The 27,824-nt window shown below is 40.8% G+C and overlaps 2 protein-coding genes across 2 annotated transcripts; one reads left to right on the top strand and one right to left on the bottom strand.

Moving 5' to 3' along the window:
- Positions 1 to 1,092: 1,092 nt before the first annotated feature.
- On the bottom strand, positions 1,093 to 2,985 carry LOC118558889 (mucin-5AC-like). Its single transcript, XM_036129515.1, has 7 exons — positions 2,787 to 2,985; positions 2,519 to 2,587; positions 2,304 to 2,423; positions 2,089 to 2,208; positions 1,874 to 1,993; positions 1,565 to 1,771; positions 1,093 to 1,130 (listed from the first exon to the last, which is right to left on the bottom strand). Exons 1-7 carry the CDS (start codon positions 2,863 to 2,865, stop codon positions 1,093 to 1,095), a joined length of 753 nt encoding a protein of 250 aa, XP_035985408.1. The 5' UTR covers positions 2,866 to 2,985.
- Positions 2,986 to 6,325: 3,340 nt separating this feature from the next.
- LOC118558888 lies at positions 6,326 to 27,242 on the top strand. Its single transcript, XM_036129514.1, has 6 exons — positions 6,326 to 6,462; positions 6,533 to 6,649; positions 8,550 to 8,605; positions 16,840 to 17,202; positions 17,331 to 17,468; positions 27,208 to 27,242. The coding sequence occupies exons 2-6, from the start codon at positions 6,546 to 6,548 to the stop codon at positions 27,240 to 27,242; spliced, it is 696 nt and encodes a 231-aa protein (XP_035985407.1). The 5' UTR covers positions 6,326 to 6,462; positions 6,533 to 6,545.
- Positions 27,243 to 27,824: the final 582 nt, after the last annotated feature.

The raw sequence follows: 27,824 nt of genomic DNA, 5'->3' as shown, positions 1-27,824 counted from the left end.
AAGACAGAGAAATAGTTACAGTCACACCAGCGCTGATGGGCCCCTGATCGGCAGGAGGCCTCGAGTGCTCATCACACAAACATTATAAAGGGATCTCGGGACACACCCATACAAGGGCGGTACACATCCAAACTGTGACATCAGCAGGGAAGCTGTGTCACCTCCGGGGTGGTATCTGATAGATATGTGCCAATCTTTTGGGTCAGTGCCATCTAAGTGTGCCATGCAGTTCTGGGATAAACAGCTCGTTCCACTTGACCTTGTTGATATCCTAACAACAATATGTTGTACCAGATTACAGTGCACATTACAAAACTCCATGTCATGAGTTCATTCTTAATGCTGGTTGCCTTGGACAATGTCTCTGAGTCCTTCTTCTGCACTGAAAGAGTTTCGAGAGCAGACAAAGCTTGTATGATCTCTGGCAGGTGGTAATGCACCACTTTCACACTGTCAATTCTAGCCTCCCATCTGGTCACTGACAAAGATTTTATGGTTAACTGTTTGACATGCTCCTCTAAAAGTGCCCAGCGTTGCACAGAGGAGCTAAAAAGATTGTACAATCTCTGGAGAACACCAAAGAAGGTGATGGAGACAACTGAAGATTTTGCAGCATCTGCTACAACCAGATTAAGAGTGTGACTACTGCATGGGACACACAGTGCCTTCTCATTCATTTGCAATATTCTTGCTTGAACCCCTTGTTGATGTCCCATCATGTTGCTACCATTATCGTAGGATTGTCCACGACAATCTGCAATGCTCAAGCTGAACTTGTCCAGCTTCTCAAGTAGTGTGTCACACAGACCTTTGCCAGTGGTGTCTTGAACATTAACAAATCCTACGAAATGTTCAGAGATAGATGCACCAACTGATGGCTCACAGTTCACCACTCTTAAAACAACAGAAAGTTGCTCAGTATGACTAATATCAGGCGTACAGTCCATTATGACAGAAAAGTACTTTGCTTTTTTCACCCTTTTGACTATGTCCTCAACTACTTTGTCTCCAATTAGTGCTATGATTTCATTTTGGATTTGACTGCTAAGGTAGTGCACCATTGTTTCCTTGTTTTGGATCCTCCTCAAATGTTCACTCATGATTGGATCGAATTGTGCCATTAATTCCACCTGTGACAAGAAATTCCCATTATGTGGGTCATATAGCACATTTGTATGCCCTCTCAAAGCAAGGTTCCTTTCAGCTAGGTGGCATATTATGGCAATCACTCTGCGTATGACTCCTCTCCAGTGATGCATCTCAAGGTGCATTAAATCCTGGTTAATCTGATCAATGGCTGTTTTAGTTTTGAGCCTCATCTGGAGTTCATGCCAACTTGTCATACAGGTAATGTGTGTTTTGGAATGTTCATGTTCCTTTAGATGTCCAGCCAGATTCCTCCAATTTCTAAAACCTCCTACTGTAAGTGCTTTGTCTTGTTTACCAAAAAGTTTGCACGCAAAACAGAATACAGAGTCTTTGCTAACTGAATAAAGAAGCCATGTTCGATGTATCGTCTCCCCATTTTTCATTACCGTTTGATAGTTTTCCTTTGTGGATCTACGTGGATTTTTCTCAGAATTCTGTGGGAATACTACATCTTTGATCTGTACAGGCCCTTTTGTGACTAATGCACACACTTCAGTATGGCTAAGAACACTTGGCCATTCTGCAGGGTCTTCTGATGTAGTCAAACCTGTTGTAGTAGCAGCTGACGTGTCATGATGAGGGGTACGAATTCCTGTCCTGTTGGTGGTGGACGTTGCTGGAACTGATAACAAAAACAACAACAGGGTATACGTTGTCATAAAGAATTTACAGGGCATGCTATATGTTATCAATTAAATAAAATGTATTGAATTATTAAACTCACAGTTATCAGTGTCATAACTTGGAATGGGTGCTCGATGTGCCTCTGGTGTCTCTTCCTGCTCATCATGACAACCAACAGGGTGAGTGGCCACTATCCCACTGTAGGTGGATGTTGCTGGAACTGATATGACAAAAAACAACAGGGTATATTATCCTAAATAATCTTTTCAGAGCATGTCACATGTTATCGATTGAAGTGAAATGTATTGAACTCACAGTCATCAGTATCATAACTTGGAATGGGTGCTCGATGTGCCTCTGGTGTCTCTTCCTGCTCATCATGACAACCAACAGGGTGAGTGGCCACTATCCCACTGGAGGTGGATGTTGCTGGAACTGATATGACAAAAAACAACAGGGTATATTATCCTAAATAATCTTTTCAGAGCATGTCACATGTTATCGATTGAAGTAAAATGTATTGAACTCACAGTCATCAGTATCATAACTTGGAATGGGTGCTCGATGTGCCTCTGGTGTCTCTTCTTGCTCTTCATGACAACCAACAGGTTGAGTGGCCACTATCCCACTGGAGGTGGATGTTGCTGGAACTATAATATGACAAAAAAAATTGTGCAATAAATAATCTTTACAATTAGCAATTAAACGGTTACTGTTAACAATTCAAGTGGAACACTGGACTTACGGTTTTCATCATCAGCATTTGGTAGGGGCACTTTATCTGTCTGTTTTGTTATAAATTTAAGCAATGATCCTGAGGAGAGATATGGAAGATTTTGTTAAAAATGTTTAATTGCTCTCCTTGGGCATAGCTTTCGTTATTCATTGCTATCATAGCATTCACTTAACACTATAGCTGCTGTCTCCCCGTTAGAAGACAAAGTAGCATCATTTCAATGACAGCAGTCATTTACTGTTAATGTTATGCTTAAATCATTATCTGCTCCACTTACCACTGTCTTTCTTTCTTTTTGCTTCTTCTTCTTTTTTCTTCTTCTTCTTCTCGCTACCAGATGGATAACTCCTCTTCATTTCCCTTCAGCTTAGTTACTTAATTGCTTTCCAATTTACTTAACGATAGGCCTACAACGTTTACCTGACTCCGCCAGATAGATTTGCTCCGCATATCCATCTGGAAACCTTCCGTTGAAGTAATTTTGGGAAGGGGCGAAAATACTGGTTAGCTGATTGGCCTATGTTGGTGATAGATGGGCCAAATGAACCAATCAGATTCGTTGTTGCTCGTAACAGAGCGACGACGAAAACACAACCACAAGCCAAGCTACTCTTGCTGCTGCAGGTAAAGGCTCGTTAGCTCAGCAAAGAAATACTCTGTAATGCCGATAAAACTTGCTTGATAGCCACGCTAACGCTAGTTTCATCGGCTGAAGCCGCCATGTTCTTTAGACTGAACTGTCGTGCTTCTCGTTGCGTCACACCTCAACCCGCCTCAAAGCCAACGCTGATTGGACGTTTGTTTGGTGAACTGCTCCAAATTTTCTTTAACGGAAAGTAGCCAGACTGATCTGCGAGTGAAACCTTGAAAGCTCGCGAGATCAGGATGGTCTCACGAGGCTACTACAACGTCACCCATTCGCTACGTTCATTTTCATTAAGGGAAGTTATCCACCTGGGCTGGGCTGGGCTGGATTTTGACTGGGCAAAGCCATTGTCAATCAACATTCCATCCAATCGGAATTTTTCTATGCAGTTGTGCATCTCCTCGGTCACTATAGCGTTGCCACTTCATGCTCGCCTGTTGCTCTGTTTATCTACCTGTACAGTAGCTGGCTCTTGGGGGCCCCCCAGTGGCTCGGGGCTCCAAGCAGTTGCTTGGTTTGCCTGTTGACAAGGTGCGCCTCTGCATGTTACCTGAGCTGGCATACACCATGTAGTGTCCTTACTCATGTTTAACACGGAACGAGGCATCTAGTGTTTGAGTTGGAGAATCCAGAAACATGAACACTTGTCTCCGCAGAGATTGAACGTGTTTCAGTTTGGCGTCCTTACAGCCAAGACTCACCACCCGGAACCCGCTCGCAAATCTCCCGAAACGCTTCAGCTCTGTCTCCAGAGCCTCGTTGGAAATCAACGGGCAAAATAAACGGGTATTGGAGAAACCAAACAACCTCTCCACAGACGCATGGCTCAACACAGGAGAGCTACCTCCTCAGGACAAGACTCTGCTGTCCACTTACACCTTAAGAACAAAGGACACTCTTTTGAGGACCATAATGTTCATATTTTGGACAAAGAAGACAGATGGTTTGAAAGGGGTGTGAAGGAAGCCATCTACGTTAAGAGAGAAAGACCAACCTTAAACAACTCTCAAAAACTTACAACACAGCTATAGGATTAATTCCAGCCAATCATCACCTTAACTCTCACCCTCATACGGGTGATTAAAACATCGTTCCTTTAAGCCAAGTCAATAACGACCCTAACGACTCTTCGTTACAGAGGAGTGGACCAGTTTCAGTTTAATCTGCTGGCGTAATGGCTTTAACGGCCATTACTAAGGGGTGGACCTGTTTCGGTTGAATTTGCATGTTATCTAAGCCATTTCAAGGCCTTTGTTGGGCAATGGTATAAAAGCTTGTTACTCCGCATTATTCCAGACTTTTTGAATTGAGAAAGCTTCCTGGAGAGGAAGCGAAACGTCTTCAACTACGTAAAACAAGTCCAGTTGCTTTGTTTTTTAATTTTTTTTGGAATGACCATGAGCTGGATGACTGAGAATCTTCACCAGCAGAAATAAACGGGGGAACACCAGATACGGTGATCCGGACCGAAGGAACCGCCAGCGGGGAAACCTGAAAAAACTCATCATCAAAGACAAGCCCGCTTTCTATGAGTTGACTAACAAATTCCAGTTTTTTCAAAAACACAACCACTGCCTTATTCATATGGGAGGCATACGAGATGTTTCCATGCCCCACTTGTTCTCCTACGGCGAGCAGCACCTGCTCCACCGTGGTGCTGGGCTGAGGCATTATCCTTGTCACTACCCGATCCGTACCGGTAGCACGATCCGCACCATCCGCTCATTTGCGCAAGCGCGAGCAGAATAACTTCCGGGTCGCCAAAAAAATATATATAATTACGGTACTGAAAATACTTATTTCTATACTCAAATCATTAAATAATGCTAAACTATATCGTAAATAAAATATTGAAGATTTTTCTGAAAGAAATTGATACGTTTTACATTCTCGCCATTGTATTGCTTGACGTCATCATCTGATATGCTCAGAAGTCTGTGAAGTTATCATTGCGTAACGTTTATCTGTATTGTCTGAATGCACTCTGTTAGTTGTATTGCTTGTTCAAACAGGACTTAATTATACGGTGAATTTCGTTATACAATTAATCTTGTTCTAAACATTTATATTATTAGAAAGTTCAAATTATCGATTGAGATTTTAGCGCCCTCCGGTGTACACATCATAAACTAGAGAAGAACTCGTGATTATAGTAGCCGCATTGTTTTTTATTTTAAAAAGACGAACAGGGAATAGAACTAAGAACACACACAAAGCGAAGGCATACCTTATTAAAATACATTTATTAAGCACAAAATACATACATATGCAAATCAAATAAATGTTAAAAAAAATTCAAACTTCAAAAAAATTCTAAATCAAATACGTTTCTGTACTCCTATATGTTTATAGCTGGGGGTTTATGTACTTTAAGAAATGGTTTATATATTTTTATTTCCCTAACCACAACTGGGAAACATTTTTGCTATTAAAAAAAACAAAAAACAAAGTATTTTTTATGTATTTCTGTTGTTTAATTTTTAGAATTTGCAATATTGCCGCAAATACAAAGATATACAAAAAGAAACCCCTGCCTCGAAAAAATACAAAATAATAAAAAAGTAAGAAAAACTAAATATTTCCTACCGGAAGTTATTCTGTTTGCGCAAATGAGCTGATGGTACGGATCGGGTAGTGACAATCCTCACCCCATGCTTCAGAGACAGGGACGGCGCCACCGAGGACACCATCCCTGTCAAGAAACACGACCTACCGCCCCCCTAAGCAACCAAACTGTCAGGGTTCTCTGTGTATCTGTGCCCTATTCTGCTCCGCAAGTGGTTCTAGCTGGCGAGGGGCGTGGCCCACACCTGCGACTCATTTGGAGCGGCTTCTTAAGCAGAGCACCGACAGATGGAAGACGCCAGAATGTTAAACCAGTCGTGGTATGACGTGGCCTCCAACTAGCTCTGAAACACTAGCGTGTAAGCTTTGCCTTTCGATTTTTGACTAATCTTGGATCTTCTCTTTTGTCACAGTTTTTGTGCTTGGAAGCACTTACCTCTTGACGCTCTGTCCGAAGAATCACGCCCGCAGCATCACAAGGCTCAGATCCTGCTCTGGCGACTCCCCCCTTGCTCCCTGGATATTACCCAGCCGGGCTTGTGGTTCCCCTCCCGGATGCTGCTGGTTCCTCCCTTCATTCAAGGTAATCCATCTGTCACCCCCGCTCAGCCGAAGCTCGCTCTGGGTCCCTCGCCAGTTCCACCTGCTGCCCTCCAGCCGCTAGCCACTACACCAACAGGGGGTAGGATCACAGGGTCCTCTTGCCGCTACTTCCTCCCGGTCAGGTCCGCCCAGCTGAGTGGTAAGCTGCGCAGGTTCTTGTATTTCCTTGGTTCGTTCAATCGTAGTCATTTTTCTTTTCTTTCCCACAGTACCTCCCACTCGATGCTCAGACCTCTCCTTCGGCGTCTCGTCGTTGTATGCCAGCGATTGATTCCTTCAATAAAACATCTTAAAACTTGTGCCTGGCCTCCTGCTCGTATGCGCATGTGGGTAAAACAATTGAAGACCATGACACAAACGCATAGTAATTTAGAGTGACAAAAACACAACTAACAATTATCAAACAACCATACAGTAAACAGAAAAGAAAAACAAGAAGTTTGAGATTACTCACAAACTCTCAGCCACACTCTCCACCAACAAACTCCCAGCATGCACTCAGAGAGAGAGAGAGAGAGAGTATGTGTTTGTGCATAATGTTAAAGATGCATTTTGACTGAAAGTAAATTGTTACTTTAATAATAATAAAAAAACACTTTGAGTGATCCTGTATTTACATAAAATGGTCTGGGCTAAGCCCCGGATGTCCTTCAAAGCTGTAAATGCCCCTGATCGGGTCTATCTGTCAGTCGGTGTCACAAGGCGTGATCTGTTGATAGATGCTAGATCTTAAGGACTCTTTGTTCGACAAAGTCCTTAAATTATGCACAGGTAATATAGGAGAGGGGAAGAACTGTGTGTATTTCTGTAAACTCCATGAGAACAGATACTTTTGTAGTCGGAGCGGCAGTAACACGAAAAAACTCATTTTGCCCCGCCTACATTAAAGAAACGGCCAGCTGCAAAAGGTTAAGGTAAGGTTCTACAGAACCTACCTGTGTGGGCTCTTCTTCTATAGCGTTTTCTGGCAGTTTACAAACTATGTGCATTACCGCTATCAACTGGACGGAGATGTAATTCAGAAATAGATTTACCTATATATCTTTAAATATTAAGGCAACTAAATTACATCCATACTTACACACACACACACACACACAGATACACACTAAATCCTCACAGCTAATTCTGTATTTTTAAAATATTTAATAAGTGCTTTAATTATTTTATCCGATTGATGCTTTTCTAATAATTCAGCCATATTTACTGAACTTACCCTTTCCAGTTCTTTCCTCTCTTTTATATATTTTCTAAAATAAATCAACACATGTTCTACTCCTTCGTTTTCCCCACAATAAAAACAATTACCTGATGGATGTTTCCCTATTATTTTTAAACCAGTATTTAAACTAGTATGCCCAATCCTCAACCTGTTAATCCATATTTCCTCTCTCCTATTCATTATATTATGTATTTTAAATTTAAATTGCATCTCAGGAAACAGACTCAGGTGAGAGCAGAGACGTAACAGTTCATGGTGTGTTTTGGTCTAAGTGGGCTGTAGGAAAGAGGATCTTTTGGAAAGACAAAATTTGATTAAATACACTCTAATGTTTGGAACTACAAATAAACTTTGTGTAATAATTCCTGCTTTTTTATATATACATTCACACTAGATTAAACAAATTTAACCAAAACAACATTTATCGGAGGCACACAGTGAACGAGGTGTTTCAATCTAAACACAGCCGTCTAAATCCTGTCATGTTTATTCTGACTTTAATGTGGTGAATTAATTGTGAACAGAAAGAAAACAAATCTTTGAGTGATTTCCAGAATTTCCTCGCTGATGTTTTCTCCTCCTGAATTATAACAGACTGATAACCCGACGGTTCTTACCCAGCAGTTGACTTATAAAAAAATAAACCTTGATTATTTAATGAGTATCATCCTCATTACTACTAAAACAAAGCAACACTTTATTCTGTAAGTTGGACTATGTGTGTCTAAGGTGTTTAATATATTATGTAGTTAACCTTTATTTAATCAGGAATCTCACTGATGAACAAGTTCTAAATATTTCCTTTTCTAAAAGCTCACACATCAACACATCAGAACCAACATTAACTGCGATTGATGTACTGTTGAAGAAAAGCTATACGACACTACATTATATGTTCCAGTTTACTGCACCAAGGGAGCGTGCCACTTAGAAATATCTGGTTGTGTGTTGCTGATGCTGGAGCTGATGTGTTGCTGACTCTCCTCCTCTGTCTCCTCTCACAGGGAGAAGATGATCTGCAGGATCCTGCTGCTCATCATCCTCAACTTGTGTCTCTGTGGTCAGTTTCCATCTTCTCTTTGTTCAGTCTAAATCCATCAATAATCAGTGAAAAGTCTGTCAGTGAAGGGAACACTTCAATCCTCCAGCTGCATCTGATCAAGCAGAGCTCTGACAGCACAGAGAGCATCATGGGACAGAAAGCTCTAGTGCAGGGGTCGGGAACCTTTTTGACTCAGAGAGCCATGAAAGCAAAATATCTGGAAATTTATTTCAGTGAGAGCCAATAGGGTAGTTCACGTTTGACGTCCGTGCTACTTCCGGGTCCCGCTTGTAGGCAAAAAGAGGACTGTTCTCGCATTCTATCATTACAAAACGGGTGAATTAGAGCGTGCTTTTAGTTCGTTTATTTTCGAAATGTAAGCAATGCCTACAACTTGTTGTGCTCCCGGTTGCACACAGAGGCATTCCAATTCATTGGATGTACGTTTCTTTCGTTTACTGAAGAAAGAAGAAAGACAAAAGAGATGGATAATTTCAATGAAGAAGGACTCAGACAATCCCAATGGACTGGGGGAGCCATCATACCCCGTGAGAATTTGCAGTCTACACTTCATCTCCGGTAAAAACTACTTAATTCTGCTCTAGTCATTGTTCTACTGAAATAGCGGCGGAGGGGAGGTGGCGATCGCTAGATGGGGCCGGGAGAAGCGGAGTCGACGCAGCTGCATTACGCCCTTGTTCATGCGCGCTAGTACGTCTGTGTTTACGCTACATCGTCGCCGACACCCCCACCCATTTTAATAAGACAAAAACGCCAAAATAATCCGTAGTGAACAATGTTTTTTTTTAACCTACCGGGTGGGTCTTCCTCTCTGCTGAGGCGCGGTCTGTGTCCGACTCCGCTTTCTGCTGTTACACAAACATGTCTGAACATCTATCCATCCATCCATTTTCTGACCCGCTTAATCCCTCATGGGATCGCGGGGGTTGCTGGAGCCTATGTCCCGATATCAACCATCAACTTACTCTTAAAACGATCTTGTGATGCTGTTGGAGTCTGGGGTTTTCTCCCTCTGCTTTTATCATGCTGGCCTCAGAGAGCAGGGTGACTGAGGCCTGACAGGTGCAGCTCGTTACCTCATCATCCAGGAGGCTTAAAAGGAGCAATACAAAGAAAAGAAAAGATAAACGTGACCTCGAGCTGAAGATTTTAAACCTTTTTAAAACGGAAGGAGAGGCTTATAGACGAGCCTTAAAGCAAAAATATATAGAGATGAAACAGCAATCAGTAAATGATAAGGCAGGAAAAACTGCTGGAATTTACCCGACACTTTCCGGGACTGTCAATTTAATGGGAGATTTCCATTACAAGAACAAAGATTCTCTGATTTTAGATGAGATGAGAGAAGGAGATAAAACTGGAGAGGAGTCTACATCACATAAAGAGATTATGACTAAAGCCTCACACATCAGTGTTACAGATGCAGGAGGGTCACCTCACCAAAAAGATCCCGCCCTAGCAAACATGTATTCGTCTGTGCATAAGTCAGGATCTTCAGCTGTTTCAGTTGCAACCCATCAGAATAATGAGGGCCCAATAAACTCAGATTCCCCTGTATATGCAGACAATTTAGCACCAACGCACTGCAGCACAACAAAAAAGTTAATATCTGATGAGGTCAGAAGGTCGTTGACCTTGAAACCGATGGGTGGGATAGACTGTTATGCTGACTATGCTGGCAAGCAAAAGGGTGATTCATTTTGGATAAACCTAGATCACGAAGGGATAGATCTGAAAAGAGAAATTGACCGCACGATAATTGAACAATTGGAACACGAAATTGAGGAAGAAGCCATAAGACAAAATATTGTGCCAGGAAATCCCAGCGAGCTCTCAGTGGAAAACCAACTAATAGCAGAAAAACAGGCATTACAAAATCCTGGAGCAGGAGCACAAGCCACTACTAGAAGGAGGAGTGATTTTAATTTAAGGTATCGTCCCAACGCACATTCACCTCAGAGAGACACCAATGTTAAACAATTACCAATATTAGTAAAAGGGAATGTCGCGAACTACGTGCCGTGGGCCAGTCAAGATCTTGTCGGAGTGGTCGCAAAATTGCCAGACATTAACGAGGGTGCCAGTAAGTGGATAAAGGTGTTTGAAGAGTTAAATGTGGGGAAAATGTTGGCTATTGGGGATCTAAAGGCTGTCCTTGCACAGTGCATGGGAACACATACCATGGAAAACGTCTTGAAGGAACGTTTTGCGTGGATGCTCCAACAGAGAGCAGATGGAATCGGATTCAATTTATTTCGCACAGCAATGTGTGGAATTTCCAACGAAAATTGATCCGAAAGCCTTAAAAGCGAATCCCATTGATGCCACAGAAAACCCAGCAACTTACATCGCAAATGAGATGAAAAGATGGAAGCAAGAAACGGAGGAGGAAATTGATAAGAGCCCTGTGTTGACAACTCTGTTCCGGAACTCCATCGTTGAAGCAATGCCGGCTTCAGTGAGAAGCAGGTTAGAAGACGTGGTGGCTCTGACGTCAATGCCCCATAGAGAGTTCCGTGACCATGTGATACACAGAAGAGAGGAGATGAAGATTGTAGAACAAGATAAAAACGTTCAGAGAAAATTGGCACAAATGCAGCTTGGAGAACTGACAGGAAAAAACAAAGCCAGGACTCAAGCCACAATGATTAATACGACTGAACATGTGGCACCATCACCCCAAGGATTTTCAGAACCTGTACCTGATGTGGCAAATCAGGCACAAAGAAGTTTTCCAGCTCCTCAACCAACCCAGCTGCAACATCCGGTGGTGAATGTCTATCCTCAAGCATTTAACTCACAGCCATACGGACTTCGCGGACGACAACAAAGAGGTTCCGCCTGGACTAACAGAGGCAGGTCTGGTGCACCTGGAATAATGGGAGCATGTTGGATATGCAATGAACTTGGACATCGTGCCGAGCATTGCCCAAGAGGCAACAGCACCTACAGAAGGCAATCGCGTGGCCGGTTCCGTCCAGGTCTGACAAGACGCCCTGTAAACCCACCAAATTTTGGTTACTAGGGGTGCCCAGAGAACCTTACAGGGGAGAACCAGTGCCCGATCGTAAGCGAGGGTGCTGAAAATGAACCAATGTTAAAAATTCTAATTGAAGAAAAAGAAACACCAATGCTGGTCGATACAGGAGCAGCTTACACATGTGTAAATCCAAATTATGCAAAGCACCTCCCCATGTCTAATAAATTCATTTCAACAGTAGGGTTCTCGGGAACAAGACAGTTAATACAAATGACAGCTCCTGTACGACTGGCAACTGATGAAGATGAGATAAGAATACCCATTCTTGTCTCTGACCAAACACCAATTAACCTATTGGGAAGAGATGCATTATGCAAGATGAAATTAAAAATTTGGTGTTCTCCTCAGGGTTTGTATGTTGATAAAACAGGTTTGGATTTTCAAATGTACATGCAAACACATGAAGCTAATGTTTATTGGCTAGGAGACATTTCAGGCCCAGTTGAAAGTGTAGTCACTAACTGGGGCCGGTACATTAAAGCTCAAATTCCAGAAGCCAGAAAACCTTTTCTAGATTACCACTGCACCATGTTCTTTGACATTTCAAAGAGCAAGGAGTTTGAAGAAAAATGGGACAGTTCTACAAAAAACAGAACTGTTAATCTTGAAACACAATGCATTGTTATTGGTAACCAAGGTGCAGCTTTAAATGTGAAACAAAATGATTTCATTTCAGAGTGGTACAATGTTCCAGAATCAGTACCACACATTACATTGTTTGTAAATAAAGGATTTCATGCAAAAGATCTGGGACCAATGATGAAACTTGCAACTGAGACAACATGGGAAGACACAGACAATCCATCAATTTCACAATCATGTGATGGAACAATGATCAAGATCTTATGTGAAACAACAATGACAGCAAAACCACAAGTTGTGACAGTGCCTGTTGATCTTAAAGATCAGTCTGAAGAAAATGGTTCCTCTAAAGATCAACCATTAATGCGGGACATGCTAAAACATGTCTCAGAGCACTTATGGTCTAAACATGACACAGATGTGGGCTTAGTAAAATCTGCAGAGCCGGTGTCAGTTCAAATAAAACCAAATGCACAGTTTCCTTTTCGCCAGCAATACCCATTGAAACCAGAAGCAGAACGAGGCATTCAGAAAACCATTGATGGACTGATGCAAGCAGGTGTGCTGGTGGAAGTAGAAAGTCAATGCAACACTCCAATTTTTCCAGTTCTGAAAGCAGACAAAAACAAATACCGTCTTGTTCATGACTTAAGAGAAATAAACAAGATAATAGTAGACGCAGAATCGGACGTGCCAAATCCAAACACTCTCTTAAATTCAATACCAACTGGAGCTCGTTTCTTCACCGTTATTGATCTCTGTTCAGCGTTTTTCAGCATTCCGCTATCAGAAGAGTCACAACATTTATTCGCATTTACCTACAGAGGTAAAAAACTCAGTTATACCCGATTGCCTCAAGGGTTTAAACTCAGCCCGCACATATTTAATCAAGTGCTAAAAAATGATTTGGAAGGACTCAATTTAACTGGAACTGTGTTACAGTATGTGGACGATTTGTTAATCTGCGGAAACACACTAAATGACTGTCATCAGGACTCAATCAAAGTTCTACAAAGATTAGCAGAGGGAGGACACAAGGTCTCCAAACAAAAACTACAGTATTGTCAACCACAAGTAGATTACTTAGGAAGACAAATATCACAAGGAACAGTTGGCATTTCACCTTCTCAACTGGAAGGTATCAGCAAAGCTCCAAGTCCGCGGACAGTCGGCGAAATGATGACATTTTTGGGAATGACAGGATTCAATGCAGACTGGATTGAGAACTATGCGGAAAAAAACAGCACCGCTTAGGGAACTCATAAAAGAGACAGGAAACCAGTCGTTGAAAGCAGTGTTAAAATGGACAACTGAAGCTAAAGTAGCCTTTGAAACACTAAAACAGGAAATGCAAATGGCACCAACTTTGGCATTGCCAGACTACGATAAAGTATTTTACCTGTATGTGGCCAACAGAAAAAACATGTACGTGTCAGCTGTACTAATGCAAGAAACCTGTGTAGGACGACGGAAGCAAGCCATTGCTTATTACAGCACTAAACTAGACAATGTGGCCCAAGGCTGGCCACCATGTTATCAAAGTCTAGCAGCAGTCTACTACGCTTATGAAAAAGCATCAACCATAACAATGGGTTATCCGATAATAATACGGACCCACCACAAAATCACAGAACTGATAAATCAAGGAAAGTTTGTGATGACTCAGGAAAGATGTTTACAGTACATGCCACTTTTAACATATCCAGACGTAACTGTGCAAAGGTGCACAACAAACAACCCTGCTGACATGGTACCTCTAGACTGTGAAGGAGAACCACATGAGTGTCTTGCAGAAACAATGAAATACACGAGACTAAGACCCGATTTAGAGTCAACTCCGATAGTGAACGCGGAAGTCACTTACTTTGTCGACGGGTCATGTTTGAGAGATCATCTTGGAAACCATGCAGGTTATGCTGTGGTTAAACAAGTAGGAGACAACTTTGTAACAGTCAAAGCAGAAAAATGCGAGCAACCATGCTCAGCTCAAAAAGCAGAACTAAAAGCACTGACAGAAGCGTGCAAACTAGCAAAAGGAAAAGTAGCAAACATATTCACAGACTCGGCTTATGCCCATGGGGTGTGTTATCTGTTTGCTGCTGTTTGGAAACAAAGAGGTTTCAAACGAGCAGACGGCAGTCCAGTATTACATCAAGAACAGCTAAAAGAGCTGATTGCATCGATGATGCTGCCATCAAGATTGGCAGTGATTAAATGCAATGCCCATCGTAAAGGTAATGATTTAGTCATTAAAGGGAACAACGCCGCAGATGAGGCAGCAAAACTAGCGTCTAAGTGCCAGATGGCTATCTTGGCACCAGTGGTCACCTTGGAACCAATGGTGACACCAGAAGACATCATTCTGATGCAGCAGGAGGCAGGTGCGAGTGAGCATGCTCTCTGGGCGCAGAGAGGTGCGACGATGAGTGAAAGTGGGTTGTGGAGATCACAAAGTGGACATTTAGTTGCACCAGTAGCATTGCTGACAATGTTGATCTCAGATGCTCATGGTTTGGATCACTGTAGTAGAGGTAAAGTGATGGAGAAGTTGAAAAGGCAAGGTTATTGGTCACCTTACATGCAAGCAATGGTGGATGAAATCTTGAGTCAATGTGAAATATGTGCAGAAAACAATGTTCGTAAAGGCATAAAATCACCGATTGGTCACATTCCGGTCCCTGAGGGACCCTTTAAACATCTTGTGATAGATTATGTTGACATGATAAAGCCAGTACAAGGGAAAAGGTACATGCTGGTTGTGATCGATCGATTCAGCCGATGGGTTGAAGCAGTCCCATCAAAGACATTGGGAGCTGATACAGTGATTAAGTTTCTGACAAGAGAGGTGATTCCGAGATTTGGCATCCCATCAGAAATCAGCTCAGATAACGGTTCAGCATTTATCCAAACGGTGTTGAAAGGTGTTTTGTTAAAGCTAGGAATTAAACAACGCCTTGGAGCAGTTTATCACCCCCAGAGTCAGGGTATTGTTGAGAGAATCAATGGGACTTTGAAAGCTAAGCTGAATAAAATCTGTGCTTCTACTAAACTAAACTGGATTGATGCTTTGCCGCTTGCGCTAATGAGCTATCGCATGCAGTTGCACCGCAGCACACATTTAACCCCGCATGAAATGCTAACAGGCAGAACAATGCCAGTGCCCGAATGGAGGCTTCCATTCAAAGGCCCGGCACTTGAACAGCTACAAACAGAGTTGAAAGCATATATGGATCAACTAACTGCTATCCATAGAGCTATCTATCTGCAGGAAAAAGCCAGAAGTTCCTGTCCAGAGACGGTGGTGAAGAGACCAGTCGAACCAGGAGACCTGGTGTACGTGAAGGTGTTCAGACGAAAATGGAACTGCTCGAGATGGGATGGACCCTTTGAGGTCAAACGAGCGACCGCAACCGCCGTCCAAATTCAGGGGAGTGATACGTGGTATCATTTGACTCATTGTACTAAAGTACACGCCAGAGACACTGTGAAGCCAGACAGTGCAAAGATAGACACTGTGAAGCCAGACATTGGGAAAAAGTGTGAACAGACGATTTGCAGCAATGAGACTAGTATTAATGACATTTCACCTGTGGATGTTGGCAGAAGTGGTGAACCTAACGACAGCGAGGCCGGAGATGAACTCTCACAGCCTGCAGCCAGCACCACGGCGTCAGCCAACGTCAGCTCAACCACGAGAGAAAGCAACGAGTAATGTGGGTCGAGACAGTCGACGTCCCACAGATGCCAGCACTTTGACACCAGAGTGTTAACCTTCATGTGGTATGCCTCTAGCATGTTAGCCTCTTGGAATTGTACCAAGAAGATTTGCCTTACCATCTCTTGTACTCCTTCTCAAGTAGCCTTTGTGTTCTGGATTCTGTCTCCAGAAGCTCCCCGGTTCACTCTCAACCAAACTCAAATCAACAAGGACACTCCCTGCTGCGTTTCCTGCCGGCTTCCTCCTGGCCTCCTCCTGAGTTCCATGCCCTGGTCGAACCCTGCTCACCCTCCAACTGTTCCACCTCTGGAGAACGGGAACCTAATCGTTAACCACTGCCACTCCTCAGACTCCACTCATTCCTCCCTGGCGATTCCACTCATCTCCTTCAGTAAGCAAATCTTTTCATTTGAAAATTCCCTTAATCCATTCCACCTCTAACTGCCTTGTCATCCTCTGCTACACAGCTGAAGAATCACACCCAAGCCCGGGACCTCCAACCTCCAGTTATTGTTTGTTTTGAAAATAAACATCTTAAACATTTCCCAGCCTCCTGAGTGTGTTCTGCATGTGGGCCAAAAGCCTACCCAAAACCATGACAGATACGTTATCTAAAGAAGAGAAATACGTCGAGAACTGGTCAGTTTCCCTTGCGCCCGCTATGTGTTCGCCTTCTGCCTTCCAGTCCGGCGCGCATGCGCGAAAAACCCGGATGAAAACAATAGCAGTGATATTTTGTTTTATCTGCGAGCCAGATGAAATCATCAAAAGAGCCACATCTGGCTCACGAGCCATACGTTCCCGACCCCTGCTCTAGAGATGTAGTTTAAAGACTCCCATGTTTCAGTTCTCAGTGTGTCTGCTCCTCTCTTTCCCTCTCTGTCTCCTCAGCAGCAGCATTTGTAGTGAATGTGACACAGAGCTCCTATCAGGCAGAGGAGAACCACAGCATCACTCTGGAGTGGACCTTCACCACCACACCTAATGGATCCTGGAAAGAGCTGTTTATCTACTGCAGCTTGTTAACTCCTAGGAAAGAATCAGTCCTTTATCAGGTCCATGATGGTGTTGAGGTGCCAGAGTCTCAGGATGAACAGTTTTCAGGACGAGTCCAGAGTGACAAAGACGTCCTCAGAGAAGGACGAATCAGACTCCATGTGTCCAGACTGAGGACTGAAGACTCTGGTCTGTATCTGTGTGATGTGGAGACTGATGATGGTTCTGGTTCTGGATCCTGTCGACTCAACGTCTCTGGTGAGAAGAAACAATAGAAATCTTTTCTGGTTCAGTTAAACTGCTGAAAAATTTATACATGAAAAATATCATTATCATAAAGTTAAAACCTCTAATTTAAGTTTCTGACATAAATAATTTTTTTCCAGCAGCTGCTGATCAGCTTCAACCTCAGAGACCAACTTTGACTCCAGAACCAGAGAGATGGACAAAGATCATCTGGATCACAGCGGCAGCAGCAACTTTGGTGCTTTTATGTATTATTGTCCCGGTTTTTATAGTTATGTGTAAGAAAAAAATCATTTCGAGTATTTCATAATTGTCCAATGTGTTTGGGAAACATCATCTGAACTCTTGAAGGACATTTAGATAAACGTCTTAAACTTCTGTTTTAAATAATTGAAAGACTTCAAAACTTTTAAGAAAAACAAACCATTTTGACCATGGGTCGGTCCTGAATCCTCCAGAACCTCCCTGGCCACCACGCCTCTGGGTATGACTGACTTTAGCCACTAATTCCTTAGACTATTGCTCTGTAGAGAGGATCCCTGCAGCCCTCTGGTCTGGTGCATTTGAGAGACTAAGAGGTGAACTGCTTCTTCCCATGGCCTTTCTTCTCACAGCAAAGATGCTGGAAACAAAGGAGACAGAAATGAGTGCAGCAGAGAAATGTCTGCAGGATGCAGCCTGTGCACAAAGTTTAGCAACAGTTCAACTTTTCCTGCTGTTTCTAAGTGTGGGACCCCAGTCCTTTATGGAGGAGCCGAGGTCAGCGTGATTCCAGTCAGTGGAAACCATGCTGGAGCCAGAAGCATGGCTGCAGCAGCTTAGCAGACACTCCCTACATGAGCATTAAAGCTTATGCTATATGTGTAGAAATAATGAGTCTGCTTTATCAATTAAAATGAATGTGGATCAATACTGGCTGACTGGGAAAAGGAAGACATTAGGGAGAGAGTCTGTGTTCAAAGGATAATATTACAGGTTACATCCTGTTTTCTTGCTGTGGAGATTAACATTACAACATCCATATTTTTACAAGCCTAGGAAAATCAAAATGATTCCATTGCTGTCATTGTGTGTTTAGTACTTTCCTTATTTATTTATTGTATTTGTGTTATAATGTATATTTTATTATGTTCAGTGTTATTGTTATTTTTCGCTGATGAGGCCAGTTTAAGTTGTGGTACTGATCCAGAAGAACGGCAGTCACAGGAGTGAGGAGGAGAAGGAGCAGAAAATAAAACACGTCACCAACAGATGCAGGGCTATGTGTTTATATTGAATTATATAAAACCTCTTGAGATACAAAGATTGCAGCCCAAACCAAGGCGTTTGAGACCAATGGACAGAGAGACAGACAGGAGGATTGATGGATCAATGGATCAATTTGTACTGGATGATGAATAATAAATGGTTAAACTTATGTACTCCATACCGACCAGGCATATTTAACATTAAGCCACAATATTAGCACAAACTGGAAGCTACCTCAGGTTTAAATGCACATTGAAAGGTGGTGGGGGGAAGCTGAAGTCAAACTAGCAACTTTTTAACTACCACACCACTATTATTCCCATGGATGGATGAACAGCAAAGGCTTCACTAAATTGCCTTTAATAACAGCGATTTAACAATAAATTAGAATAAACATCTAAGTCTAAGTCAGATACAGATTTAACAAGTTTCAGCGAGGAGTAATACAATTTGAAATTATTGAAGAAAATATCAAAACAAGGGGGAGAGTCTTTCTACTTAAAGATTTCATCACTTGCAACTACCTAGACATATTTAGTTACTTCAACGAAATTGTTTCATGTCCTACCCTTCTAACATGAAACAATTGTGCTAACTACGCTTAATGTGCATATATCTTTTTTTCTGTGTCCAGCAGTGTATATAATACTTAGCTAACAAGAAAACAATATTTACCACATCAGACGTTTGATTATCAAGACCATCAACATAGTACACATTATGGGTGATTGAAAACGGTATATTTGTGATTTTTAATGTAATGATTCTTTGATGTCTCTCAAGAATGAACTTGAGATAGAACAAGTGAAAAAAGGTTTTCAGGGGAATCAGCAGGACAAACACAGAAAGCAAATCCAGCGAGAATGAAGAAGATGCAGGGAAAAATGTAAGTGTTGAAGTGGGCAAATAGCGTTTGCACGAACAACACGCCCACACTGTCGTATGGGGTAAAAGCGGTTCCATAATAAACTTGTACATAAAAGGATAATTGTGTCCATATTAGTCAGAAGTTGTGCATAAAAAACATGTGTAAACTCATAATAATTTAAATCGCCTGCAAAAGATACAACATACAGTTTAAATAGTTACAACTTCAATAACTAATAAATACAAATTTCAAGTTTAAATTTGTGCTTTACTCTTTATGAACACAAACAGCAGCGGCTGCTTGAGAATACGGATTTTTTCTTTGAGAATACGAATTCACAACAGTGGTCTGACGTCACGGTTTCCAAGGCTGGTTAATGGAGCACAGAGTGCGAAGATAGGAGCCGCGCATGCGCTCTTCAGACTGACCGTCTCAGAATGCACCGCGGCTGCAGCTTCATTCCAGACAGCGCAGATATCACAGTGGTAAGTTAAACATTCCCTTTTCTGCTGCTGTTGTTCAAAAGTACGTTTTCAGATCGTTTGAGGCGAGAACATTATACGTTTAAGCTTCCCTATGTGGCCTGTTTACAGAGTTAGTGCGTAATTTTTTTAAAAAAAAGAGTGATTTATTTGTTTTGTGTTTATCAGGCTGACGCGTGTTGCTTTATTAACTCAATAATTGCTGGAATAAATTGTAAATGTCTCCAAAGAATGACAGCAGCATATAAAATGGAGCTGGACCATAATTTAATAACAATATATATCAGTCGAAAGACGTGTGGCACAATAAGGGAAAAAAGGATCGATAAAAGTTGGTTATACAGTTTTCCTTTCTTCCTTTTAACCTAGTTGACGCTACAGTCACTGCTTCCTCTCATCGTAATCGCGGACCCAGGCACGCCGTCACAAAGCTCCGCCCTCTCAAACCACAACACAGAGCATGTGAATATGTCGCAGCAAGGAGCGGCGGGGGATATTGTCCCAAAACGGGGTTTTACTTGTTCGCCAGCCTGACTGAAATAAACCACAATGAACTGTAACATTTGCAAGGAACCGGTAAAAACAAAGTCTGGTAACGCAACCAACTTGTTTCATCACGTAAGCCGCTCACTACCGCAGCAGCGCGAGTTGTGTCAGCCCCGCGCTGCTGCGCGTCATCTTCTTAGGAATCTTATGGAAGTTCTTCCAAAACAAAGCAGGTATAGCAGCTACTGGGCTCCGTTCTTTGTGATAAAATGACAAAGCGTGCTGGCGGCGTAAGGACATCACGCATGCAGTAACGTGCTTCATAGTGATGGACATGAAAAACCTGGCTTCAAACAATTACTCGCCACTCATGATCCGCGATAAAAAAGGTCCGGGCTGCAAGTTTTTCTCTAACAGCGCTGGTCACATTAGTTTATTCTTTGTCAGTATTTAATAACATCACCCAGGTCTCTTAAGTTAAGTCATTTTTCATAAAAAAAAAAAAAAAATCAGTTATAATTAAAAATGTTGGTTAAATAAGAATTAAATTGGGATTGAGTGATTGTGTGTGATATATTAAAAGTAAGTCATTTAGCAATATTATAAGAGCCAGGTTTTAAATCTTTTTGATAATTATCTATCGATCAATATGCATTTTTTTTATCAATATGTTTTTTTCTATATCATCCAGCCCTAATATAAAATCTATAAATAAATCTATAAATAAATTCTATAAATGTTTTTCCTATCTAAGTGAGTTTCCTTTGAGTGAGGACACGAAGAATCGAGAGAAGAAAGAGGGAAAGAAAACAATAGTAACAATATATGAAAAAAAATACAGATATTTATTTTAGACAAATGTTTTAACTTTGGAACAGAATGAAGGTGTAACATATTCAACAAATTAACAGTTACTAACGTGGTTTAAAACAAATAAATAACTTCTATTCACATCTTATACAAATAGACAACACCTACAAACATACAATTAAAAATAGTTGGAATGGAAATTAATTTACTGATTATTTTATGTATTTTTACAGGTAGTGAAAAAAATCAAATGAAGCAGCATGTGGACATGACTAGAACTGATCTACATAAGGTCAGGTGTAGTCATGTTCACTTAAACATGCAGCCAGCTGGAGCAGCTCCGTCTTCAGCCGCTGGATGGCCATCCTCCTCTGGATCAACCTCCTCATCCTCCACGTCTAGCTGGTCACCTGCCTCTATACTAATATTGTGGAGGATGCAGCAGGCGGCGATTACTTTTGGGGCAAACGTGAGGCGGACCTCCAGCACCCTTAAGAAGATGGAACGCCACCGTGTCTTCAGACCACCGAAGACGCGCTCAATGATGTTTATCAGCCTTGGCGTGGTGCCTGTTGTAGCGTGCCTCCACTTGACCTGTACCAAATATAAAATTAACTTGTAATTTAGGTAATATGCTGATCTGTCTTAATCTTCTATCCAATTAATATAATGTATGTATCAATTGTGTGTCATTGTTGGCTCTATTTAAGGACAAGAAGGTAAGAGATCTTACTGGCAAGCTGTTTCCCTATAGGATGCTCCACAGGCCAGCCAGCAGAGGGTCACCAGCACCTCTATCTCCTGTAGCCATCCATGGACCTTCTGATGGGCAGCAGCTGAAGGAGGAGGACGATGGTGGCCCTTCTTAGCCTGAAGGCTGGTTTCAGGTCCCCTTCATTAAAAAATATTTGGAGGATCGGCACAGAAGTGTTTATCCTCACATTTTTTGTTTCTGTTTCTTACTGTAAATAAAAAAAATGCCAAATGTTACCATAATTTTTTTTCAATTCTCACCTTTTTACACCATAAAACTATATGTGGTTAACATGCAGATTAATATAGTAGTAAATGTAACAAATGGCTTCCCTTCTCTGGTATTTCTACCATTTCACTGAAAGAATTAACTGAACTAACTGCACACAATTTATAGATTAATCACTGTAAAGGTGGACAGACAGAAATAACTTTTCCTTAATGAACAATGCTGTGAAGGTTAGTAGGTGCAACAAAGTAGCTTAACCCTACTCCCTTTACTGTTATAAAAATTATGTTTTCATTTTAATTATTTACAGATAAATAGTCACAATTTCAACGTGATCACATGTTTAATACCATCCTCAATGTTGTTTTTTTAAAGATAAAAGTAGGAAATAGGTTGTCAATCTTAAAAAACCTACCAGTTGGCACAACGTCGGACTTTTTATTAAAATTACGCACTAACTGTAAACAGGCCACATAGGGAAGCTTAAACGTATAATGTTCTCGCCTCAAACGATCTGAAAACGTACTTTTGAACAACAGCAGCAGAAAAGGGAATGTTTAACTTACCACTGTGATATCTGCGCTGTCTGGAATGAAGCTGCAGCCGCGGTGCATTCAGAGACGGTCAGTCTGAAGAGCGCATGCGCGGCTCCTATCTTCGCACTCTGTGCTCCATTAACCAGCCTTGGAAACCGTGACGTCAGACCACTGTTGTGAATTCGTATTCTCAAAGAAAAAATCCGTATTCTCAAGCAGCCGCTGCTGTTTGTGTTCATAAAGAGTAAAGCACAAATTTAAACTTGAAATTTGTATTTATTAGTTATTGAAGTTGTAACTATTTAAACCGTATGTTGTATCTTTTGAATGTGATTTAAATTATTATGAGTTTACAAATGTTTGTTATGCACAACTTCTGACTGATATGGACACAACTATCCTTTTATGTACAAATCTATTTAGAAAGCTCTCTTACCCCATACTGTCGGACCTCCCAGGGGTGAGTGTGTGCGTAGTGTTGCCAACTCAGCGACTTTGTCGCTATATTTAGCGACTTTTCTGGTGTCAGCAGGTGCTGCCGTGGGGCGCCTCCCCCGTCCAAACCCCGTTCTCCTCTCCCGCTCCCGCAGGACATAGACATCATATATTCATGTCTGTGCCGCAGGAGTCCCTCTCAGCGCTGCAGTCAGAACCGCAGCATGTTTACCCTCAGCATCCAGACTGCAAATGAAGCGCGCATGCGCCGGGATTGACGGCGCAGGTTGATCATGCGGTGCCAAAGTACACTTCGCTGCAGCCCAGCCCTGGTTTACATTCAGGGCGGGAGCGAGCGGGATGTAAATGTAAAATGTTATGTAAATGCTAAAATAAATAACTGAATTGGAAATGTTTCATCTTAAATAAACAACGGCATTTGATTCACACAGCCACATGTTAATGTTTTACCGTGATTTGTAGGCTGCTTAAAGGACCACAAGGGCAAAAAGAAAAAGTAAAATAAAAAGTTGAAAAAAAAAAAAAAAAACATTTAAAAAAATTGTAACTCCGCCACAGTGTCTCTTTATGGTTCATTTTGCCGGTCCCAAGCCCGGGTAAAGGAGTAGGGTTAGTATTGTAATAAAATAAACATAAATAAATTAATTAATTAATTAAAATAAATAAATAAATAAACATTAATGGACAGAAAAAAATACCTCTTTATATTCTGAGTGTTTTTACTCACTTTTTGTCTCTCTCTAACGACGTTATTTCTCCCACAGCGTCAATAACATGCACATAACATTGTGTGGCAGATTATGCAAATTAGCTACTTTCCTTACTAAGGAGTTGTGTGCTTCCCGACAGTGCAGACCGTTTGTCAACGTTCGTATGTAGCCGGTGCAGAAAAAACCAGGGAAGCGCAGAAGTATGAAACACATGAGAACATGCCACAATGTACACAAAATGTACAATCAGTCAACCAAATAACACACAAGATCACTTTAACAATCATGATATATCAACTGAAAAAAACCTTTTATCAATAGCTTCCCAATATGAGTAATAAACCTACCTTAATATAAACTTAATTTATCTTATAGAGCTCAATCAAACATTTCTCTTTCACACAGCCATGAAATATTTTAAGTTGATCAGTAGAACTCAACCCCTCTAGGGGGATTTACATTGACCAATACAATTTCATAGTGACACTTGATTAACCATTATTCTTTTCTTGTTTTATTATAACAATCAATATTATTCATTATAACTATTATTCATTGATGATGTCAGATTCGAGTCATTTAAAAAATAAATTGACCAGTAAAATGAGTTAAATGAGATGGCATTTTATTAAAAGGGTTTTAGTTTTCTTCCAAACATAGACAACTATTTTGATATATATTTTGTTAGTAATTCTTTCTAAAAGCCCAACAAATGTGTAAAGGAAAAGCTAGGAGTAGTCACAGAGCCACTCTTCAGCCTGAAACATGTAAAATGCTTCTTTTTTTTTTTTTTTTTTTTTTTTTTTAAGTGTGCCCCCCTGAAAAATGTAATGCCCCCCTGTAATTTGTTTCTGTAGCTGGGTCTGTCCAAGCATGAATTTGAATTGCTCACAGCTCAGGTCTCGCGTTATTACAACGCGATTAAAACTATTTCCAAGCAACTTGCATATGATGAACGATGAGAGTGAGAAAGAGATCTTTACATCATATAAAGATGATCTACCATCAGGAACAACATTCAAGCAGGAAGTGAAGTTGTGGCACACAAAGTGGTCATCATCAGTGGAAAAACCCAGCTCTCTCCCTGAAATTCTAAGGATAACAAATATGAAGTGCTACCCAAACATTTCTATGATATGTCACCTTCTGTCAGTTATACCTTTTACAAGTGCTTCTGTGGAACGTGCTAACTCAGGCCTTAAAGCAGTGAAAAGTTGCTGAGGTCAACAATGGGACAGGAAAGGTTTGTGGCTTTGCTACTTATGTATGTCCACAAGGACATTCATTTAGACATCAACAAAATCATAGACATATTTGCCCAGAAGCATCCCAGAGGGTTGACATTCATAAACCCATTATCATTGTCATCATAAAGTTGAAGGTGTTGTAGAAGAAAACAATATTCTTTGTCAAATCTTACAGTTCTATTATAGGCTTATGGCCTAACTTCACCATACATTTTCATTGGTTTAACTTACTTTAAAGTTTTTTTTCTCTCAACATAGTTTATCTGTATATTAAAAAATCCTTTATCACTTGAACCATACCAAACTGTTCTTTAGTCCTTGGGTCTTTTTATCTCATTTTCTGTATAAATATCATTTCTGGAAATAAAGAAAATCTTTGCTTGATTAATTGTTGATAAGGATCATTTTTTCTTTAAACTACTTTTTAACCTTGTGCATGCTGTAAAAACCAAGAGATTTTGGCTTAAAAATCCTTTTTCAATTACAATAATGTAATCATGCTAATTGCACTTATGTTCATCCATTAAAGTGATTATCAATTTAAAAAAAAACCTTAGATGGATAATTAGGGTAGTGTGAAAGAATAAAGATGGCATTCTTTGGTCATTTAGCCTCACATTGTCTTGACATGACCCTTACGTGTGCACCCCCCTTTGAAAAATCCTGGATCCGCCCCTGCTATATGTGTAGAAATAATGACTCTGCTTTATCAATTAAAATGAATGTGGATCCATACTGGCTGACCAGGAAAAGGAAGACATTAGGGAGAGAGTCTGCGTTCAAAGGAGAATATTTTAATAACTACAGGTTACATCCTATTTCCCTGGTGTGGTTCTAGATTAACAACATTACAACATCCACATTTTTACAAGTCCAAGAAAAATCGAATTGATTCCATTGCTGTCATTGTGTGTTTAGTACTCTCTTTATTTCTTCATTGTATTTGTGTTATAATGTATATTTTATAATGTTCATTGTTGTTGTTGTTATTTTTTCGCTGATGAGGCCAGTTTGAGTTGTGGAAATGATCCAGAATAATGGCAGTCATAGGAGTGAGGAGGAGGAGAAGGAGCAGAAAATAAAACATGCCACCAACAGATGCAGGGCTATGTGTTTATATTGAATTATATAAATAAAACATCTTGAGATCCAAAGATTGCAGTCCAAACCAAGGCTTTTTGACATCTTATAGCTAATAGGCTGAAAAGGCAGATTGATTTCACTTGTATTTCAGAATGTAGCTGTAGTTTTTAATCCTTAACGTTTGTTTTTGATTTTGTTATGATAAACTGCTTGTTTAATACACGTTTATAAGGTGGAGTAGGACTACTAACAGACTCACAGACTCTAAACTTTAGTACAAATCATTTTAATCAGGCTGGAAAACATCCAAATTTTTGCCTGTTTGATAAAACAAGACAACTAAATTAAAAAATATTAGCCCTTTATTGCTGTACTACATTATTGTGAAATTTTCTTGTGTTTATTCAGAAGTCCATGCTGTAAATCAACTGATCTGCTGTCTATGTACCTGGATGTGATAATGTTCAGACCTGACCTGGTTCCGAACCAGAATAAAATCTATTTTAATATCAGATCCTTTTGTCAGACTTTAATCTGAACAAGAGAGGAACAGACAGTCAGTTATTAGGTGCTTCTATGTGAATGGAGATCCAGAAAGTTAACAGGATGACGACCAGAACTTCCCACTTTATCCAGAGATTTTATTATTGATCCGATCTGATGGAAAACAGTAGTTCTGATTGTAGAACTTTGATCTATTTAACAGGTTAGTTTCAGTTCAGATCTGCAGGAACATGAAGTTCAGAGATCAGCAGATGAAACAGGACTGCTGGGCTCCAGTTTTTTCACCCTGCTGGGTGAAAATGACATCACACCCGACGTACGCGTTTTCGTCACACAGGAAACACACTGCTGCACATGGGTCAAGTAGTAACGGCTGAAACTACTTTTCAAAATAAAAGCAACATGTTTGTGGTTTATCGACCTAGTTTATTTTTTATTTTTTACACATATTTACTTCAGTTACATGAAATAATTTTTTAACTGTTTTATGTAATTTATTTTCTATTATTCTGGTCTGATGCTGAACATTTCTCTAAATTGTCCTTAGGTGAATGTGTGCGTGAATGGTTGTTTGTCCTGTCTGTCTCTGTGTTGCCCTGCGACAGACCTGTCCAGGGTGTACCTGCCTCTCTCCCGGTGAACGCTGGAGATAGGCACCAGCAAGTTGATTTAAAGAGTGTGACGACAATACATATCTCCATAATTACCACCAGACCCGATTAATAAAGAATATTACATAAATTTGTAAAAATATTTCAACTAACTGAAGTAATTATGTGTAAAAAATTAAAAATAAACTAGGTCGATGCGCCTAAAACATACCGCTTTTATTTTGAAAATAATGTAATGTAATGCTTAGTGTTTGTGTGAGGGCTGGCTTGACTGCCGTGTTCGGCTGTCACAGCAAAGACAAAACCTCTGCACCGCTTTACTTTTACTAGAATTTTCAACCTTTGGAGGCTTTGCGAAAAAAGGTATTGGATATAATAAATTAAGTCTTTGTCTTCCTAAAAGTAAGAAAGGATGATTTTCTGGAGCACAAAGAAAAGTTGGATTGCAGGAACAGAAGAGACTGTGGGACTCCAATACCCAGCATGCAGCAGGGTTCGTTCGCTGTCTAGTGACATTACCATGACGGGTTTCCGTTAGAATAAAAGAGCAGTTCTGAATGCGGCTCGGTACTGGAAATGTTATGTTGGAGCTAAGAAATAAACATACTGAA

Source organism: Fundulus heteroclitus, unplaced genomic scaffold (assembly GCF_011125445.2).
Source record: "Fundulus heteroclitus isolate FHET01 unplaced genomic scaffold, MU-UCD_Fhet_4.1 scaffold_178, whole genome shotgun sequence".
NCBI lineage: Eukaryota > Metazoa > Chordata > Actinopteri > Cyprinodontiformes > Fundulidae > Fundulus > Fundulus heteroclitus.
Note: the sequence above shows the minus strand (reverse complement) of the source record. Positions and strands in the feature narration are given on the sequence as shown.

Bases quoted from the DNA above. Each gene is read 5' to 3' on its own strand.
- LOC118558888 (XM_036129514.1), top strand. From the start codon at position 6,546: ATGCTCAGACCTCTCCTTCGGCGTCTCGTCGTTGTATGCCAGCGATTG. The intron at 8,606-16,839 runs GTCAGTTTCCAT...CTGTCTCCTCAG, and splicing joins CCTCAACTTGTGTCTCTGTG to CAGCAGCATTTGTAGTGAAT. The intron at 17,203-17,330 runs GTGAGAAGAAAC...ATTTTTTTCCAG, and splicing joins CTGTCGACTCAACGTCTCTG to CAGCTGCTGATCAGCTTCAA.
- LOC118558889 (XM_036129515.1), bottom strand. From the start codon at position 2,865: ATGAAGAGGAGTTATCCATCTGGTAGCGAGAAGAAGAAGAAGAAAAAA. The intron at 2,588-2,786 runs GTAAGTGGAGCA...ATCTCTCCTCAG, and splicing joins AAAAAGAAAGAAAGACAGTG to GATCATTGCTTAAATTTATA. The intron at 1,131-1,564 runs GTAGATCCACAA...TTCTTGTCACAG, and splicing joins GAATTCTGAGAAAAATCCAC to GTGGAATTAATGGCACAATT.